Below are 19,085 nucleotides of genomic sequence, written 5' to 3'. Positions count from 1 at the left end.
TCTTTCCCATTTCAAAGAATTTCCAGTATGAGATAAAGTATCATCATTTGGACTCCCAAAGCGACCGTCAGAAGTGTGGGGGTGGGAGTGGCATTCAGTGGAAGAGGAGATTAGAATTGGGTGGAGTCTGGATATATGGGGAATGGAGAGTTAGTATCCTTTGACTGCTTTGCAGAGGACCTAACCAGGCACTGCGAGTTCATAAGGGATGAAGCACTGGAGGAAGGGTTGAGCCTGGGATGTCATCACCTACTCCCCCTTGCTCCGCTGTTTCCCTTGCTCTTCTGAGAGCCCTGGATAAGAGGAACTTGCTGTGCTGTTTGTTCAGCTCCAGCACAGGTGGTATCTCTGATAATCCGATGAATTTTCCCACGCTGGGTAACAGTAGCATTGAAGAACAAGGGGACAAAGGAAACACAGGGGGAGAGAAAGACGGAAATAGATGTAAATTGCATTCAGTTACCCACAAACCATGTATCTATGTATCAATTATGGGAGTATACACTATTTTCCATGCAGCTAGTCTATCCCTGAAGATCTCCCACTATAGTGGGGATTTCACTAAATAAACCAGAAATTGCAACACACAGTCCTACATACGAACATTAAGGCACACAGATTGAAAGTTTAGGAATTAGGCTTGGGGATATGGTTCAACTATTAAGAGCACTAGCTACTTTTGCAGATGACCTGGGGCGTGGTTCCCAGCACAGATAGGGTGATTCTCAACTCCAGTTCTAAGAGATCCATTGCTCTTCCGGACTTTGTGGGCAACAGACACTTATGTGGTGGACATAAATATGTGTAGACAGAACACTCATACACATAAAATATAAACAAAAGGAAACCTAAGAATTATCCTTACTTCTCCATGCTTTGTAATGGACCTTGTGATACAAAGTCCAGACTCCTCGAAAAGAAAGGATTCATTGCCTAGAAAAGAGTGCTCAAGAATCAGTCCCCTCCAGAAGTTGTCAGAGCAGAGTACCTTCAACATCACAAACTCTTCCTGGGGTATCATGCATCCAATGACAGATCATCACAAAGGAAAGAGCCCGTTTCCTCATCCCACTGAAGGAAAATCTGTTTACAACACCCCAGCTCCTCCTTTGAGGGTGGTTGAGGATTCTGCTGGGTCTGGATTACTGCTCAGCCTCTCCCTTTGCCCAGTCCTATTTTCATCCCCTCTTGCACAGGTGTTGACTTCAAGAGTACTTCTTAGTAAACATCCTTCACAGTGATCTCTGTTTGAGAGTCTGCTTCCTGGAGAATAGAGCTACATTGCTCCCACATTCAATCAATCACAAAGTCCTGTTGATTTTAGCTACTGAACGACTCTGCTTGTATCAACAGTCTCTTGTGCTACTAAAATCCCAGGCTCCTAGGATGGCTGCCACACTTTGTTGGTGACCCTTTACATCCAGTCCTCTTCCTTATATCCAGAGTTCTATGTTCAGAATACCATTGGAGTTATGCCAACCTACTGAACTTTGCTTTTAGTAGAGAAGGAATTCTATCTATGAAACCCACGTGGCCTGGTTTCTGCTGTGTTTCTGTAGTTTTTATTCCCTCTGCTGAACACACATTGGCCTTCCTTGTGTGTCTCCTCCCACCTTTTGCTATGCATTTCCTAGTCATATGAATTTTGCGTATGCTTTCTGGAAGGTTCTCATTTCCTACCTATCTATCTGATTGCATGTAGAGTAGCATTCAGCAAGGACGTTTTCCTGATTCTCTTGGCGGGTGATGGCTAATCATGTTCACCCTTGTATAACTGGCCCAGAGACTACAGTGAGGTATGAACTGCGTGACTACAGTATGGGAGAACAGAGATTTTGCAGGTGGAATCAATGTCACTACTTAGTTGCTCTCAAAAATACAGAAATTATCCAGGCAGTTCTAGTCAAATCATACAGGTCCTGTAACAGCCAAGAGTTTTCCCTGGTTGGACCGACAACAGCAGAAACCAGATACTTGAAGAAGGAAGTGCATGTTGAAATAGGGTCTCATGTAGCCCTGGTTGGCCTGGAACTCACTATGTAGCTGAGAATGACTTTGAACTCCTGATCTTCTTGCATTCACTTCCCCAGTGCTGGAATTACAGGCCCATACCACTGTTCTAATTTTTGGTTATGTGTTTCGTTTTGTTTTTGTTTTGTTAACTTTACCATAAGCTAGAGTTATCTGGGAAGAGGGACTCCAGTGTGAAAGTGCTTTCGTCAGATTGCCTGTAGGCAAGACTATCAGATATTTTCTTGCTTCATGATCAGTATGGGAGGGCTCAGCCTACTGTGAGTATTATCACCTCCTGGGAAGGTGGTCCTGGGATTATAAGCAAACCATAGGGGAACAAGTCAGTAAGCATCATTCTTCCATGGGCTTTACACTCCAGATCTGCTCCCAGGTTCCTGCTTTGAGTTCCTGCCCTAACTTCCTTTGACAATGGACTGTGATGTGGACATGCAAGTCAAAAAAGAAAGAAAGAAAGAAAGAAAGAAAGAAAGAAAGAAAGAAAGAAAGAAAGAAAAAGAAAAACAAAACGACAACAAAAAACACCAAAAAACAAAAATCCCACCTTTTCTCCCCAAGTTGCTTTTGGCCATGGTGTTTTAGCACAGCAACAGAAACCTAACTAAGATAGCTACCATGCCCAACTTGGTACACTAATGACTTTAAAGACTGAGTTTTAAATTTTTACTTATGTGCATTGTGTGTCTCTATGTATATGCGTCACATCGTCACATGTATGTGGATATTTGTGGAGGCTAGAAGGTTTGTTGGGTCCCTGAACTGGAGCTATAGGCAGTTGTGAGTGTAGTTGCTGAGAACTGAACTCTGGTCCTCTAGAAGGGCTTACTGTACTCTTAACTGCCGAGCCATCTCTCCACCCCTCAACATACTGCTGATGGCATAGAAAGGGGAACCCTCTGGAGAAATGACAACCACTGTTACAAGCTAGGGAATTCAGGAGGACACAGAACAAGGACCTGAAAGTTATCTCTAGCTGAGAGCAGTTACCCTATGGAAGTCAGTGAAATACCAAGGATTTTAGTCCTTCCTAGAATCTCTGGAAGATATTTCATTGCAAATGACAGCTTGTGATACCCTAGACAGAGAATTCAGCCACACTGGGCAGACTTCTGGCCAACAGCATTAGGAGCTAATAAATGACTGGTGTTAAGCCACTAAATTCATTATAACTTGCTGCATCTGCTGTGGAAAAGTGGCACACCTTCCAGTGGAGGGGGTGGCAAGTGGAGACCGCCGTAAGCCATCCCAGAAGGATACGGGGCATTGGAATGATTGCAGTATTGGCTCATGTCAAAGCACCAATTCAGATGGGCATGGTAATGACTTATTAAAGTCATAGAGATCACACAGAAGAAGGATCTAAAAACTGTCCATGAAGCAAGGAGGCAGCATTTAGAGTGTTTGCAGGTAGAGGGTGAGAGAAGGGAATCAGAAAACAAGTCCCTAAGACTTCTAGTAGCTGAATAAAAACTGTAAAAGAAATTGTGTTTCAGCCAGGTTACTTTTGATGGATTCTTTTCCTCTCACAGAAAACTATAAATTTAGGCTTCATATTATTTTTAAATTATAATTATTTTGTTTTAGAAATCATAAATGAGCATATATAGCATTAGGCTTCATTTTGGCATTTAAAAGTTATTTTTGTTAATTCCCTTATGAGTTTCTTCTCTTAATTCCCCTTATCCTCCCCTTCTCTCCCAAACCCTTTGTAGCCTCCTTTTGGATTTCATGTCATAGTGCCCTATTGCCCTCCCCCACTTCTCAATGCTTCCTCTGCTCGCATGGTCTCCTGTACACATATATCCACTTTGATCCACACACAAACATTGTATGCTAGGATCTGCGTATGAGAGAATATTCTATATTTTTTGTCTTTCTGAGTTACCCGGCTTAATGTAGTATTTTCTAACATCATTCACTTTCCTGCAAATTTCATTTGTGTTTACCTCTGGAGTTCCATTGTGTACAGGCACTGTGATTTTATTATCATCAATCTCTTGATGAGCATACAGAAAGAATCCACTTTCCTGCAGTTGTGACGAATGCAGCAGTAAGCATGAATGTGCAAGAATTTATGGTCGGACATGGAGTCACTTCGGTATATGCCCTAGGGTGCTGTAGCTAGGTTACATGGCCGTTCTATTGTTTTTCTTTTAAGCTGTATTTCATTAATCATTATTATTGTGTATGCCCATGTGTTTATGATGTGTGTGGGGGGTGTGCTTATAGCATGGCACAAATGTAGAGATCAGAGGATAATTTTGTAGATTAGGCTTCCTCCTTCCCACCTTTATGTGAATTCCAGGGATAGAATGCCAGATTGTCAGACTTGTATGTGTGTTTGCGCATGTGCATGCATGTGTGTGTGTGTGTGTGTGTGTATGTGTGTGTGTGTGTGTGTGTGTGTGTGTGTGAGAGAGAGAGAGAGAGAGAGAGAGAGAGAGAGAGAGAGAGAGAGAGAGAGAGTGTAGGTCCGAAGTTGATGTTGGAAATCCTCTTTGTTTGCTCTTCAGCCTTGTTTTTTTTGAGGCAGGGTCTCTCAGCCAAACCCAGAACTCACAGATATGCCTAGTTTCACTGGCCAGGTTTCTGTGCGCTCCCTTCATAGAATGGAATTGCGACCGGCTGCCACACCCAGTACCTGGCATCATGTGACTCTAGGGATCTGAACTTTGGTTCTCTTGATTCCCAGCAATCACTTTAACTGCCCAGTCATTTCTTTATTTGAGATGTCACCACACTGATTTCCATAATGGCTGGCTAGTTTCCATTCCTACCAGCAGTGGATAGGGCTGTTTTTCCCACATCCTCAAGGGGAATGTGCTGAATCATTCAAATGCTGTTCCTGGGTAAGAAACTGAATGGCTGAGAAACTGTTCAGAATTTAGTGGCAACCTCCGAAAGAGCCATTGTGGTTGGTCATTAAGGCAGAGGATAGGGAGGTATTCTAAACCTGAATGTGCCTGGAGGAAGTGGAGTGGCTGATTTCAGGAAGGCATTTTAGAAATGTGATCATTAAGGAGCAGGAAGAACTAGAGAAGAATGTGGAAACTTTGTTTTCAGGTGGCGTTAATTCCAATATAGAGAAGACTTAAGATGAGGCTGGAAGGATGGAGAAGGTGAAGTCATGATGTCAGATTTCTGAGACGACAAGGGGAAGACTATAGAGAATCATTGAAGTCCCAAGCTTTCGATAGGAATAGAGACTCAATCTTGATGTCAAGTATAAAGGGAGATCAGAAGTGGAAGGTTGTAACAAAGTTGTGAGCACCCAGCTAACAACCATATATATATATTTGTTTTTCTGCAGTGAAGTGTGGCTTAATGACTACGATAGTGGCTATGCCCGAAAGACAAAGCAAGGCTTTGCATAGGTGGTGAAGGGGGAGAAACAGACCCTCCCTTCCCGCAAGCTGACTGCAGCTTGGAGGGCAAGCCACCTTTGATGATGCATGGAGGCAATGTGTGGGAGGTGTGAGGGTGATGGAGAGGAAGAGACCTGGATTTTCTTTACTCTGAGATGACTTTTTTGCCATCTTCAGTTCTTCTGCACAAAAAACCCCTCCACACGCTCAAGTCTCTTTAATTTTTTCACTATTGCCATAGCAACGTAATTGGAATCTTAACTAATACTGTAGATTTGTGGTTTTGGTGTGCTCTGGAGATATGGACTGTTAGATTGTGTGTGTGTGTGTGTGTGTGTGTGTGTGTTGGAGATGTGTTCACACATGCTACAGCTTCTGTGTGGATGTCAGAGGACAATTTCAGGTGTCTGTCCTTGTCTTCCACCTCATCAGAGAAAGGTTTCTTCCTTGTTCTTCTCCAGTGTGTGTGCCAGCCCAAGTTTCTGAGAATTTCCCTGTCATCATGGGAGTAGGAACACTGGAATTGTGGATGTGTGTTGTTAAACTCGGCATTGGGTGAGGTCTTAGGGTTTGAGCTCAGGTCCTCATTCCTGCACAGCAAATACTTTACCCACTGAGCCATCGCCTTACTGAAGATAGTTTAATAAAGGAAAGAAAGCACAAAACCAAAAAACCTAAATGGGGTAGGGGTGGGAAGTGTAGAGCAGAGGGGCAGAGTAAGTCTATAGGACAGCAGAGGAGAGCTTTATTTCTTCTGCAGCTTAGCTGGGGATGTTGATGGTTCAGTTCATCAAAGGTAGGAGTTTAACAGGGACAAGAGCAAAATACTGAGCCTGGAATCTAAGCTGGAACAGGGAAGGAGCTGTGAGGGGTGTGACAAGGCCTAAAGAGAGTAAGGAAGGGCGCAGAGACCTTGGCTGTCCTCAGTAATGAGGGAAGTGGGGAGCACAAAGAAATTTGCAATTTTTAGGAGTGGGGAATCTATTGAGAGAGAGGAAACAGCACTGGGGGGTGTAGGCCCCAACCTGTGAAACACGGGTTGTAAGAGGGCGAGAAGCTTTGAAGGGGGTAAGGGAGATTAAATATGGCCAGAAAGCATCTGGAGAGCTGATGTCCTCACAAGAGAAGGAGAGTGAGCAGATATTCAGACATCTATCTGTCTCCCTTCCCTTCTCCCCATCTCTCTGCATACACAGGAATGATTGATCAGTCACATGGGGGCACAGTAAGAAGGCAAGTGTTTTCAGACCTGGAAATGACCACTGTAAAAAACTGAATCTGCTGGTACCTAGACCTAAGACTTGGAGTTTAAGAACTGTAAACAAATTTATTCCCTTTATTTAAGCTACCCAGTTTGTGGTGTTTTGTTATGGCATGCCCATTCTCTAATGGTTTCTCAGACCTTTTCCCATACTTCTTTTTTAAAAATCTTTGTGTGTGTGTGTGTGTGTGTGTGTGTGTGTGACAGAGAGAGATATATATTTGTGTGTGTGTGTGTGTGTGTGTGACACAGAGAGAGATATTTGTGTGTGTGTTTACGTGTGTGCATATACATTCCTGTGGGTTGTGGCACGCATGTGCCTTGGCGTAAATGTGGCTGTCGGAGGACACCTTGGGCGTTACTCCTCACCATTCATTTTGTTGGAGATTGGATTTATTTTTGTTTGTCACTTCATAGGCTGGCCGGTCCACACATTTCTGGGAATCTGATGTCTCTGAGTGGACTCTCACTGTGGGCTGCTGTGATTACAGACACAGTTCAGGGGACCCCAAGCCAGGCCCCATGCTTGCCTGGCAAACACTGAACATCTCTTTAGCCCTCCACACTTCTTTCATTATTTTTTTCTCTGTTTTTGTTTTTGTTCTTGGAGACAGAGTTCCTCTGTAGCTTTGGAGTCTGTTCTGGAAGTTGCTCTGTAGACCAGGCTGGCCTTGAACTTGAGATCTGCCTGTTCTGTCTCCCAAGTGCTGGGATTAAAGGCGTGCACCACTATCACTTGGCTTCATTACCTCTTTTCTCTTTCCTTACGCTCATACTCAGAGCTTGGCCGCAAATGAAGGGTCATACTTGGATTCAGGAGCCTTTAATTGCTGACCATTTCTCTTTATTCTTTCTAACAAAGGTTTAAATTGTTCTCATATTTGTATTTTGATCATATTCTTTCCCTCCCCCAACTCCTCCCAGAAATCACACCCCCCTTTCCTACCAACTTCATGTTCTTTATCCCCTTTCTTTAAAAATCCCCAAATCAAAGCAAAGACAAAAAAAAAATCAAATGAAACCAAACCAAACCAACCATCCAACCACTATCCAACCAACCAACCAATCAACCAACAACCATAAGCACACAAGAACATGGAGCTTGTTTTGTTGACTAATTTCTCCTCAGTGTGAAAGTTCTGCTTATTCACAGTATCTCCTAGCCTGGAGTGCAGTTGGTTTTCCTCCTCCACTGAAGAAAAGGGATTTTCTTTCTCTCAGCAGCATCAATTGCACACAGCGTCTTGTTTAGGAGCATGACTTTGTGCCCATTTCTCCTTTTGCTGGTCCTTGTACATGCTGTCACAGACCCCGTGAGCTCATATGTGCATCAGCCCCATTGTGTCTGAAAGTGGTGGCTTCCTTTTGCTTCTCTACAACCTCTGGCTCTTACAGTCTTTCCGTTTCCTCTTCTTTATGGCAACTTCTTTTTTTTCAAACATAGTATTTTTACTGATTATTTTATACAATGCAGTCTGATCACACTTGATTCTCATTCTTCCCAGGTCCACTCTCCTATCCTTGTGCCTTCCCACCAAAAAGAAAAGAAAATTATATCAAGTCCAATTTGTGTTGCCTATGTATTCACTGGAGCATGGTCAAACTCTGTGATACCACCCCCAAAAGAAACAGCCCAGACAGGAAGCCATTGAAGAAACCCTGAAGAAAGGTGAGAAAGAAGCTGAGGGGTAGCTTTTCATAGCTGACAATAGCCTGCTGGTCCTCATCTCCTCTGTCTGATGGCTGCTGGGTAGTAAGAGGTGATGAACAGGAAGTGCTGTGGATAGGCAATCCAGTAAAAGTTGTTTAGTTAATGAATTCAGCAGCGTTGAAGATTAAACCTTGGCCTTGCTCATGCTGGACAAACACTCTACCACTGAGCTACACTCTCAGCCAATGAAGTGGTTTATACGGGGAAAGTAAAACAAATAGCTACTGTGGAGAAGAGGGACGTCCATGGGTGGGGGAGGAAGGGGATGAAAATGTGCTAAGGGGATAGATGTTCATTACAACAAAGGAGGAAATTTGGTCCAGGCCTAGGGCCTTCCAGGCTTTGGAGAGAAGGCTGTGCAGGGCCAGGAAACAGGCGTTTAGATAATGACAAGGAATGCAAAGTCAGTATGGATGCTAATAGGAGACAGAGGCGGACCCTCCTTCTAGAATCGGTCAGAAACCAACCCACACACTAAAGAAGCACGTCAAATCACACCATGTCCGAGCAGAGCCAGGTTCTGCCTGAGAGAAGCTGTTGTAACTTGACCTGCCAGGGTTGTATTTGGCTTTTGTTTGGAGCCTTGGGGCTTCTGGGCCACTAAACTTGACTCGTGTGGTGTGTGGTTAGAATGGTTTACATGTCCCAGGTAAACCCAGAAACACAGGTATGATCCTTCTTTCAATAATCAATATCACAACTGAGGTGTGTGGGGTACTTGCAGCTTTAGTAAAAGCAGCCAGAGAGAGAACGCCTAATGCCCAGCCGCTTAATCTGTGCTGCAAGAACTTTACTGCTCTAGGGAGCTGACAGGTCCTCAAAATACTAGTAGTTTACTCAGGAAGCCCACCTTTCACACACACAGTAGTGCCAGGATCGTGTAATAAGCTCTAATACACACACACACACACACACACACACACACACAACTGGGGTCCACGCAGAAGATAAATTACATCTTAGTCCCTAGGCTTTCGAGCTTTCTTCTTTTTCCAATTCCTAAGTCCTTTTCTCTGGGTCTGATTAAGTTGCATTCTCTCCAGTCTGCATCTTTCAAGGCTTTCTCTGCCTTTCCATGATACGTGGATATGCTTCTGTGGTGAGCTCCTGCCTACGCAATCCCTGCCCACACAGGAGGCTCTTCCCTTGGCGTAATTAAACAAAGAGGAAAATGGATGGGAAGGCAGCCAGCTGGAGTCAGACAATAATGTTGGGCAGCGGAAAGAAATCAGGGGCAGTACTAGCCTTCCAGGGTCCCAGACTCATGCTGGGGGAGAGCAGAGCCACGGGCCCAGTTGTCTGGATGATCACACTTGGTGTCAGACTGGGCCCTCAGAGCTGGTCAATGCTGGCCAGAGCTCTGCCAGGTCAAGGCTTCACCTGAGGGCTAATAGAGTCAAAGGAAAGCCACTCAAAGACAGCTCCCAAGAAGGTCCCCATAATTATTAGCTTCTGGCATTCCTGTGTAAACTGCTGGAGGCAAAGGAAGAAGGCACAGGGAAGGTACTTGTTAATTTGTTAGTCTTGTAGAGAATCTGGGCTCAGCTCCCAGCACTCACATGGTGGCTCATAACTACTGGTAACTCCATTTCCAGGGGATTTGAAGTCCTCTTCTCACCTCTAGGGAAGTACATGCATATACACATAAAATAAATTAATAAATCTAAAAAAATTAAAGTCTGAACAAATGTTTACACAGACTAGTCAAGACAACAGTTCCCTCCAATATTATCCTTGCCCCTCAAATTCCATTTCTTTATGGATATTTCCCCTAGTTTTTCAAAGTAATGTTAAGTCTGAAGCCTCAAAGAGGGTGTTAAGTGAAGGAAAAAACCCTGGCACCCTCTGCTGGTAAGATCTGGTACTGCTATAAGGGCCCACAGGAGCTAGGCAACCCTCAGAAGGCTCAGAGGAAAATCACAGGTAGAGGAAGTAATAGTGACAGATGGCATTGATTGTGGAAAAATTTCTATCTAAGGAAGTAATAGCGATAGATGGCATTGATTGCGGAGAAATCTCCATCTACCAGGTGCTGGTAGAAAGCTGCCATTCATAAATTAATTCACATTTTAAGTCTCTAATAATAGCTAGGAAAGATTTTGTACAAGCTGAGGGGTTCCCAGCTAGTAAGGGCTTCTTCAGAAGCAAACCTCAAGTGGCTACAATTGTATGCTCTGCTCCACTGGTTGTATTTCAGTCCAGCTGAACAGGCTCCCTGACTCGAGCCATGATGTGGATCCCGACTGAACAACCCATCTCTGATTCTAGACTCAAGCCAAATTCCCCCAAGAATCCACCCACACAATCTCCTGTTCTTAGAGCCTGCATTAGCTCTTACCTCAGAGTGGAAGGCCTGTCTCCATACGAATCAAAATCAGATCCTTCCCAAGCTTGAGAAGTTATTTCATTTGTCTTTCAGGGCTAGTGGAAAAGCATAGCAACAAAGCACAGGAAGACAGAGGGAGATGGAGGGTAGAGGAGGGGAGGGAGGGAGGGAGAAAGGGAGGGAAGGGAGAGAGAGAGAGAGAGAGAGAGAGAGAGAGAGAGAGAGAGAGAGAGAGAGAGAGAGAGTCATGGATGGGCTGGTAATTTTTTCTGCAGGAGAGTACCTAACTGGAAAAATAGGAGGGTTGAACCTTGAATACCTCAGCCAGGTCAAGGTATCCTGCAGCCAAGAAAAGACTATGAGCCCTAGGTCTGCTGGAAGGGAGGAGAGCTAAACCTCAAGGCAGCCATGATCTCAGCAGGAAAGCCCTTGCCATATTTTGACACTCTGGTGCAGATCTAGCAGCACACATATGTAGGTGTATACCTGCTTGCCCTCTACCCCACTTCTCCAGTGTAGCAGTGGTTTCTGCCTTTGTGGCTGCATCCTTGAGATTACATTTGATCACACTGGGCAACTTTGTCGGGAGTCATAGCTTAGCTTTGCAGGAATGACATGGTTTCCCTTGGTTACCACAGCGACTGATCAAAGCACTGTTCTCTGCAAAGGAAGGAGCTTGGCGGACTTTAGCCCCAAACCGAGATTTACTCTTTCCTTTAAAATAAAATAAAATTAAAATAAAAATGACAAGCCTAGGTTTCCTTTCATGTGACCGATGAGCCCAGTGATTTGGGGTGTGCTGTTTAATCTCATAGTTTCAGGTTCTTCATTTAAACATGGAGATAATAGTGATATCCTTCTCATATGGTTGTAGTGGTGAACTGAGACAACGCATGTGGCCCAGAATCTGTCATAAAGAACTCCTCAACAAATCAAATCTAGTATATTCTGATGTGGGAGAGTCTTCTGTTTGTGTTGATTTTATTCGTTAATAAAGAAAACTGCCTTGGCCCATTTAATAGGCCAGCCCTTAGGTGGGTGAAGTAGACAGAACAGGAAGAAGGAAGTGAGGTAGATGGCTCAGACAGTCACCATGCCTCTCCTCTCTGAGACAGTCGCCATGAAGCCAGCCACCTGGTCAGACATGCTGAATCTTTCCTGGTAAGACACCACTTCGTGGTGCTACATAGATTATTAGATATGGGTTAAAGCAAGATATGTGAGAATTAGCTAATAAGAGGCTGAAACTAATGGACCAGGCAGTGTTTAAATGAATACAGTTTGTGTGTTGTCATTTTGGGGCATAAGCTAGTCAGGCAGCTGGGGGCCAGGCGGCAGGAACACAGCCCGTGGCTCATCACTACAATTTTCAGTTGCTCTATGGGCTCCAGTTTCTCGTCCGGAAAGAGGGAACATAATAATCAACTTCCTAACATAGCTCTAAGAACCAAAGAGTTAAACCTATGTCTAGCACATACCTCACCTGCCTCCTTAACAGTGTGAGAAATACTGCTCATACCCTGAGTTTTACAGATTCCATTCAAGTTTCTAACCATCTAACTTTTGGAGGATTTCATCTCAGTTGTATTTTATGGATTCCTGTCTGTTTTCTCTTCCCCAACTTAGGGTCTTGCAAATGTCTCTGGCCATCTGGACAGAATCTATTGTCTTCTGACAGGGCTGGCTGAGATGTGCTTGGGTCAAACTTACACACTTTTGAGGGGGCACTCTTATTCTCTGGTGCTTCATGATGCTGTGGTCATTCTCTGGGCTCCAAAAGACTCAATTCTGAGCCCATCCTATTCTGCACCCTCTGTGAAGGTGGAGTCCAAGTTCTTTCCTCCCAGGAGATTATAATAGGCAGAAATTTGTCTGTTACTACTTTTATCTTCTCAATATGGCAACGGGAACTTTGCAGGTGTAATTAAAATTAATAGCTGGTTTACCTTGAAACAGAAAAATCATTCTGCATTATTCAGACTGACTTGGCCTAATCTGATGGGGCCCCATGAAGAAGAGCCTGTTGTGGAATATTTAACCATATAAAGGTGTGTTACACTTGTTTAATTATAACAAGATTTGTTGCATTTGATTAATTATGTAAAGATTGCTGCTGTTTCATCTTGCCTGCCTAAGGCACCTGACTGGTCTAATAAAAAGTTGAATGGCCAATAAATAGGTGGGATTGGGATAGGGAGGGCTGGGGGACAGAGAGAATAAGTAGGAGGAGAAATCTAGGCCAAAGAAGAAGAGAGAAGAAGAAAAGAATGAGGGAAAAAGAGAGAGAGACATGCCTGGGGCCAGAAACCAGGCAGCTGCCAGCCAGCCAGACACAGAAAGAAAGGTTAAAAAAAAAAAACCCGAGGTGAAACGTAAAGAGAAACAGATTAAAATAAGAGCTAAGATAAAGCCAGGCACTCATAATGAACAAATCTCCATGTCATGATTTGGGAGCTGGTGTGTGGCCCCAAAGAAAAGGCTGGTACAAGAGCCTTTCCCTTGTTTTACTCCTAGAAGTGGGATTGTCTTGGGGGGGGGAGGATGTGGGGCATGGTGTTTAAAGGAGAAATGTATCAAAAAACTAGAGAGCTGTGTCCTACAGTCAAGATGGACAAATTCTGCTGATTAGCTGGAATGAATTCAGGAGCAGATTCTTCCCCAAAGCCCGTAGCTAAAACTAAAGAGCCGAGTCCTATAGTCTAGACAGATAAATTCTGCCGATAGCTGGATAGCTGGAATGAATCCGGAAGCAGATTCTTCCCCAAAGCCTGCAGCTAAGAGCCCAGCCCGGCGGCCATCTGAAGAGAGCCTAGATTTGAGTCACACACTGTGAGGTGATAAGAGGTGCTGTTTTAGCCTGTGAAGTTTGTGGTAAGATACTAGAGCAAGGAAAGAAAACACTAATAGAATCTGTTCCTTTAGTCTTAAGGAATATTCCATCCTCAGGTCCAGAAGTTTTGGTTCTTTCAACTCTAAGACTGTGTAGACAGATGGGAACATTTGCTTCTGAGTGAATTGTTGTCAAGTCCTAAGGGAATTGGCTTTCGTAAATGCGGCAGAGGTTTCTGATGATTCCTGGTTTGGATGCTGCAATTCAAAGAACCTTACATTTAGGGATGTAAACATTTCAGTTATTCCCTGTGATGGAGAGGAGGGTGAAGCGTGCGATACCCAGTGACTGCTTCAGCAGCATTTCTTCTCATACACAGAAGTGTCTCGCTTGATGCTCATTACATACTAAGGCTTTTTTAGACTAAAAGAATTGATTTTTATTTTTGTTATTAAAGGAACTTAAATTTGTGCTCTAACCTACCCCAACTCAGCACAATCCCAAACTGTGAAAGCACTGGCTTCAAAACAGAAATGGGAACTGCTCTACCACCTGAGGACTCTATATGGTGGCATCACACCCCTCATCCTAGAAGAACACAGGAAGAAGACGCACATCTAGCCTTGAAACCTTACTGTCCTGCATACAGGAGGTTGGAGCTGGTCCATTATCACTGTGTTGCTGCAGATGAGGGTTCTATGGAGTGACAAGACTCAACTATTCTAAGAGTGTCCATCCCACTAATAAGCCTATTTTCACCTCACTAAGTCTATCAGGTATGTGATGAAATCATTCACATCATACCCACCCATTCTAGTTTGGTGGGATTTGAGGCAGAGATGGTAGAGAAGGCTCTTGAGGAACTGGCACTTACCTTCTTTTAACATTGGGCTTCTGTACTTATGGTGTGGGAGGTCATTCTGTTTGTGTGTTGCTTTTATTGGTTAACAAACAACTGCTTTGAGCCTATGGCAAGGGCAGAACAGAACTAGGCAGGGAAGGCTAGGCTGTATGCTGGGAGGAAGAAGGGCGGAGTCAGGGAAAAACCATGTAGCCCTGCCAGAGACAGACGCCAGAACTTCATCTGGTAAGCCACAGCCATGTGGCGATACACAGACTAATAGAAATGGGTTAAATGAATATGTAAGAATTAGCCAATAAGAAGCTAGAGCTAATGGACCAACCAGTGATTTAATTAATACAGTTTTAAGTCTCTGTGACCTAGCAAATAGGATGGCAGTTTCTGCAGGCAAGCTTTCCTACCATTCTGGAGTCACTTGGAGCTGGGAGCCCTGGGGTCAAGATGGGGTCATTATATGACTGAGGGTCCCTCCTGGCCAGCCTTTTCCTCTCCATCCTTGGAAGTTCCTTCCCCGGGCTCAGCCTCATCATCAGCCTCAGCCATGTCCTCTGGCATTGGCCACTCTCGAGTCTGCCACTCCAGTCTTTCAATACGGTAAGCAATCTTCAGCGCACTGGACTCTAGCTCAGCTAGCAGGCGAGCAAACTTGGTCTGTAGATCATCCAGCTGCTGGTCAAGGCCTTTTAGCCGAGACTCTGTGGCCTCCTGGAGGGCAATCTCAGCTGCCTCAGCATTCACATCCAATTTATTCATTTTGAGCAGGATCTCACGGCCCTTCTCCTCCATGACGGCCTGGGCCTGTGGATACTCACTCAGCACCTCCCGCAGATCCTCCTTGCTGAGGCAGAACAGGTCCGAATAACCTAGGCTCTTGATGTTGGCTGTCCGTCGGTTTCCAGACATGTTCCCTGTGGTCCAAGGGCAGACAGATGTGGGGAGAGTCGTTAGTAGGGACAGGAAGGTGGCATTTCACTCCTGAACCAGGATATAGCCTCCACATTGGTGCTTCTGACTTCCCTTTTTCTGCTTTATTCTAGTAATGTGTTGGTGACCAATCCCTGTGCTTATTCACCTGCCTTGACAGATATTTAATGGGGTAGTTATATAATAACATGGCTGGTACAGTAACTTTCTGCTGCTCTGTTGGCATTTCCACCAGTGCCCAAGGAACATATCTGCTTTGTTTTCTAAGAAACCACCCCAACCACTGACCTTGGCTCATTTCCTCCTCAGGGAACAGATGATCTATATCTTGCTTCTCTCCTGAGTTCTGTAGCAACTCAGACAAGGGCAAGATCTTAATCTATGTGCCCCAAAGTATCATCTTGTCCTAGGGTTCTACCATTCCCCTGCCCAGTCCTATCCCTAGCCCTTCTCCTTGGGGACTCACCTTTGATATTGATGATACTGATCTCCCCAAAGTAGAGCCCTGCGCCGAGCACAGCATACTGTGTGACACCATCATCTGCCACCACAGCCAGCTGCCCCTCACGGATGATGTACATCTCTCGGCCGATGTCTCCTTTGCGGCACACATACTCTCCTGGTGAGTAGGTCTGGGGCTGGAGCTTTAGCACCAGCTCCTCCAGCAGGCTGGCTTCACAGTTCTGGAAGATCTGGACTCGGCTCAGGGTAGACAGGTGGACGGACACAGCAACCTCTGCCCGCAGCCGCTCCGGCAAGTGCTGCAAGATGGCTACTTCGTTGGTCATCTTCTTGTTGATCTGCAGATGCTGGTACCTGGGAGAAAGGCAGTATCATTTCCTTACCAGAACCCTGTGTATCTGCCTCCACCCATTCCATCAGGACTCAGCTCAGCCAGGAACTCAGGCACACTGAGTTCTCATAAGAGCAATGGGAGTATCTCACAGTTTTCTGGTCACCTTTCTTGGTGACAGACACGACCTGTTCTACTTCCTACAAGTTGTGGCGGCACCTACCCCTCCTTCACCTCCTGTCAGGCCCCACCCCAGCCACAGTGTCTGATACCACTTCTACACTGAGTTGCATAGTCAGCAAGCTCCCGCCCTCTAATATAGCTTTGTGGTGGTGCCCTAACATTGAGACGTTTCCTTTTATTCAGAACATAGCTTGCATTATCGTGATGTAATCAACCATATATTGGCCATCTCCTGACTGGACAGTTCCCTTCTCCACCCCTCTTTCAGAGTCTCCCGGATCCCCCCAGGCCATGGCCGCTCTCATTCTTGGGTCTCTGTTACTCTTGTACACAAGTTCCTCTCCTTGTCAGTCTTTTGCCTGCTCTTTTCCCCTAGTCCAGATCTCCTTAGTGGAAAACACCACTGTTTAAGCCTATCCAGCAGACCTACTAATGGAAGTCTACCTTCCAACTGCCTGGTAAAGCCAGTAGGTAATAAGGACAGGGTCACTAAGGCATCTATCTTTTCCCCTAGCTGGGTCTGCAACCAGCCCTCTCTCACCAGTCAATGACACGCCGCTCCAACCTCCGGTTGACACGCTGCAGCTTCATGTACTTCTTTACCAGAGCGTGGTCTGGGTAGAAGGCTGCATCTGCAGTGTTCATGTTGTAAATGACAGAGCTCATGCTACCCATGATGGTGGCGAAGCCCATGACAGCCAGCAGGAAGTCACCCACCATGAAGAGGTACTCTTCCTCCCGGGCTGGTAGTGGCGTGTCACCCACAGTGGTCAGAATTAGAGTGGAGAAATAGAAGCTGTAGAGATACTGGCGCCGCAAGCGCTCAAAGCCAGGCTGTGCGGGATCTGGGTATACCCATGCATCCCGTCCGAAGCCCAAGTACCTGGACAGGGCAAAGTATAAGCAACTGTTCCAATGGATGACAACAAAGATGTAGAGCATCAGTTTGGCGATGCGGAAAGCATTCGGGTAAGCTGTGCGGGTCTCCGTGCGATCAAAGGCCTCAAAGAGGCGGGGTACACGGAGAAAGCGGTTTAGCCTGAGTGTGGGAATGTGGGGACCCAGCCGCACATAGGCCGCGTCCGTGGGCACCAGGGAAGCCAGGTCCAATAGGAAGCTCCAGGTGCGGACATAGCGACTGGCGATCATACCTTTGTCCACCACCAGGATGCCTTGCTCTAGGAATCCTAGGTAGAAAGGAGAAGATGGGCGGGGTCAACTGTGGTCAGGTCGGGAACAGGCAGACATGAGGGCAAGATGGAAGCATGCATAGCCTTCTCCATGGTGTCTGGGGTGAGTCCTGTGGCATTGTCAAGCACAGAAACACGTGGCAGTGCAGTCCTAGAGGTAGCTGCTTTCTTAACACGTTCTTTAAGGAAATGCGAGGAAAAGGTTAGCCCCAGAAACTCACTGACCTGTGTGGAAGCGCACCCCGATGTCTAGTAGGTACAGCAAGTCACTCGTGTAGTCCAGGACAAACCAGGCCACCAGGTAACTGTGCTGCAAGTCAGGAAAGCAGGCTCTGCAGGACAGGTAGCAGAAGGGATTGGCTTAAAGGTACCTACTGCGTGTGAAGAACCTGCTAGAACAGGTCTCTCAGTCTCTTCCTTGCGTCCTTCCAGGGAAGGTGCCTCCCCTTTAGGCCCTGCCCTCCCGGCCTGCCCTTCTCCTTGGCTTCACTCTTTAGTACCCCTGCCAAACCTGCATACAACGATGATGAGGTTGTACATGACTGGGAAGACCATCGTGTTCAGCCACCAGTAGTAATAATCCCCAGAAGGGTCTAGGACAGGCAGCCTCTTCCTGTAGGGAGAAGAGACTTCTCTTGTTTGTCCATCAGACACTCAGTGCTCACAAAGAAAGAGGATGCCCCAGGCACAGGCAATTAGATCTCACCTGGCTTTAGATGGGGCTGAGGGGCTGGACTCTGTTGTCTTCACTTTGTTGTCCTGACTCATTGTTCTGTGGCTTGGTCCCACGCCTGTAGGATTTCCAGTACTTCTCTGACTACGGTGGCTTGAGAAAGTGGGGGCTAGTGCCTGTCTTCCCAGAAGAGGCTGCTCTGGGCTCCAGCTACATATTCTGTCTTTGAAGCTCTTAGCAACACGACTAGGGCTAGCAGGTATGGAGTGGGTGGAGGCAACGTAGGTTCAGCACACTGTGCTGTCTCCCAGGGCCAAAGCTGGTTTACACCTGCCCAGCTAAACACCTTTAATGAGGTCCCTGGGGTGGTGGGAGGTGGATGCTTTGGAAGGAAGCTTCGCTTTTCATTGCTGTCTTTTTTTTCCTTTCCCTTTAAGCCCATGGTATCAAGATCAGGAGATCCAGCCTGCCTTCAGTGTAGGTTTGAATTCTGTTTTACCTTGTGTACGCTCTCCATTTGGGCCTAGTTATTGATATAACAATTATGTTCCAAGTGGCTCATTCATGTCAGGTGGTAAACTAGTCTCTAGGGACAAAGGGGTGCCTCTCACATCAGAGGTGTTTTCATTAGCTACATCTTAATCTACATATGTATCACCTAATCTTCTGGGGAGTATGTGTGTCATATTATGCTCCTTTGCCCTCAATCTTTTCCTATTACCTTCCATGCCCAATACCAAAAGCTACTGACATATTTCATGGCCCCTCAACTTCCTCAACTTTTTCTGTGAACATTTCTTTTCATAATAGAACAAACAGATCCCTGTCACTATCATGATATTTTTCAGTCAAAAACTCATCATTAAAATTCCAGCTATGTGCCAGGCCAATATTGTGCTGAATGGGACAATCCCCCGGAAGCTCTGTCTTGTAGAA

The 19,085-nt window shown here is 45.6% G+C and overlaps 1 protein-coding gene across 1 annotated transcript; it reads right to left on the bottom strand.

Moving 5' to 3' along the window:
• Positions 1 to 14,836: 14,836 nt before the first annotated feature.
• On the bottom strand, positions 14,837 to 18,310 carry Cnga4 (cyclic nucleotide gated channel subunit alpha 4). Its single transcript, XM_038341310.1, has 6 exons — positions 18,183 to 18,310; positions 17,988 to 18,089; positions 17,702 to 17,808; positions 16,828 to 17,473; positions 15,777 to 16,126; positions 14,837 to 15,294 (listed from the first exon to the last, which is right to left on the bottom strand). The coding sequence occupies exons 1-6, from the start codon at positions 18,242 to 18,244 to the stop codon at positions 14,837 to 14,839; spliced, it is 1,725 nt and encodes a 574-aa protein (XP_038197238.1). The 5' UTR covers positions 18,245 to 18,310.
• Between the last annotated feature and the right edge of the window lie 775 nt (positions 18,311 to 19,085).

Source organism: Arvicola amphibius, chromosome 1 (assembly GCF_903992535.2).
Source record: "Arvicola amphibius chromosome 1, mArvAmp1.2, whole genome shotgun sequence".
Taxonomy (NCBI): Eukaryota; Metazoa; Chordata; class Mammalia; order Rodentia; family Cricetidae; genus Arvicola; species Arvicola amphibius.
Note: the sequence above shows the minus strand (reverse complement) of the source record. Positions and strands in the feature narration are given on the sequence as shown.

Bases quoted from the DNA above. Each gene is read 5' to 3' on its own strand.
- Cnga4 (XM_038341310.1), bottom strand. From the start codon at position 18,244: ATGAGTCAGGACAACAAAGTGAAGACAACAGAGTCCAGCCCCTCAGCC. The intron at 17,809-17,987 runs GTTTGGCAGGGG...CCTGTCCTGCAG, and splicing joins CTCATCATCGTTGTATGCAG to AGCCTGCTTTCCTGACTTGC. The intron at 17,474-17,701 runs GTCAGTGAGTTT...CTTTCTACCTAG, and splicing joins CGGGGTGCGCTTCCACACAG to GATTCCTAGAGCAAGGCATC.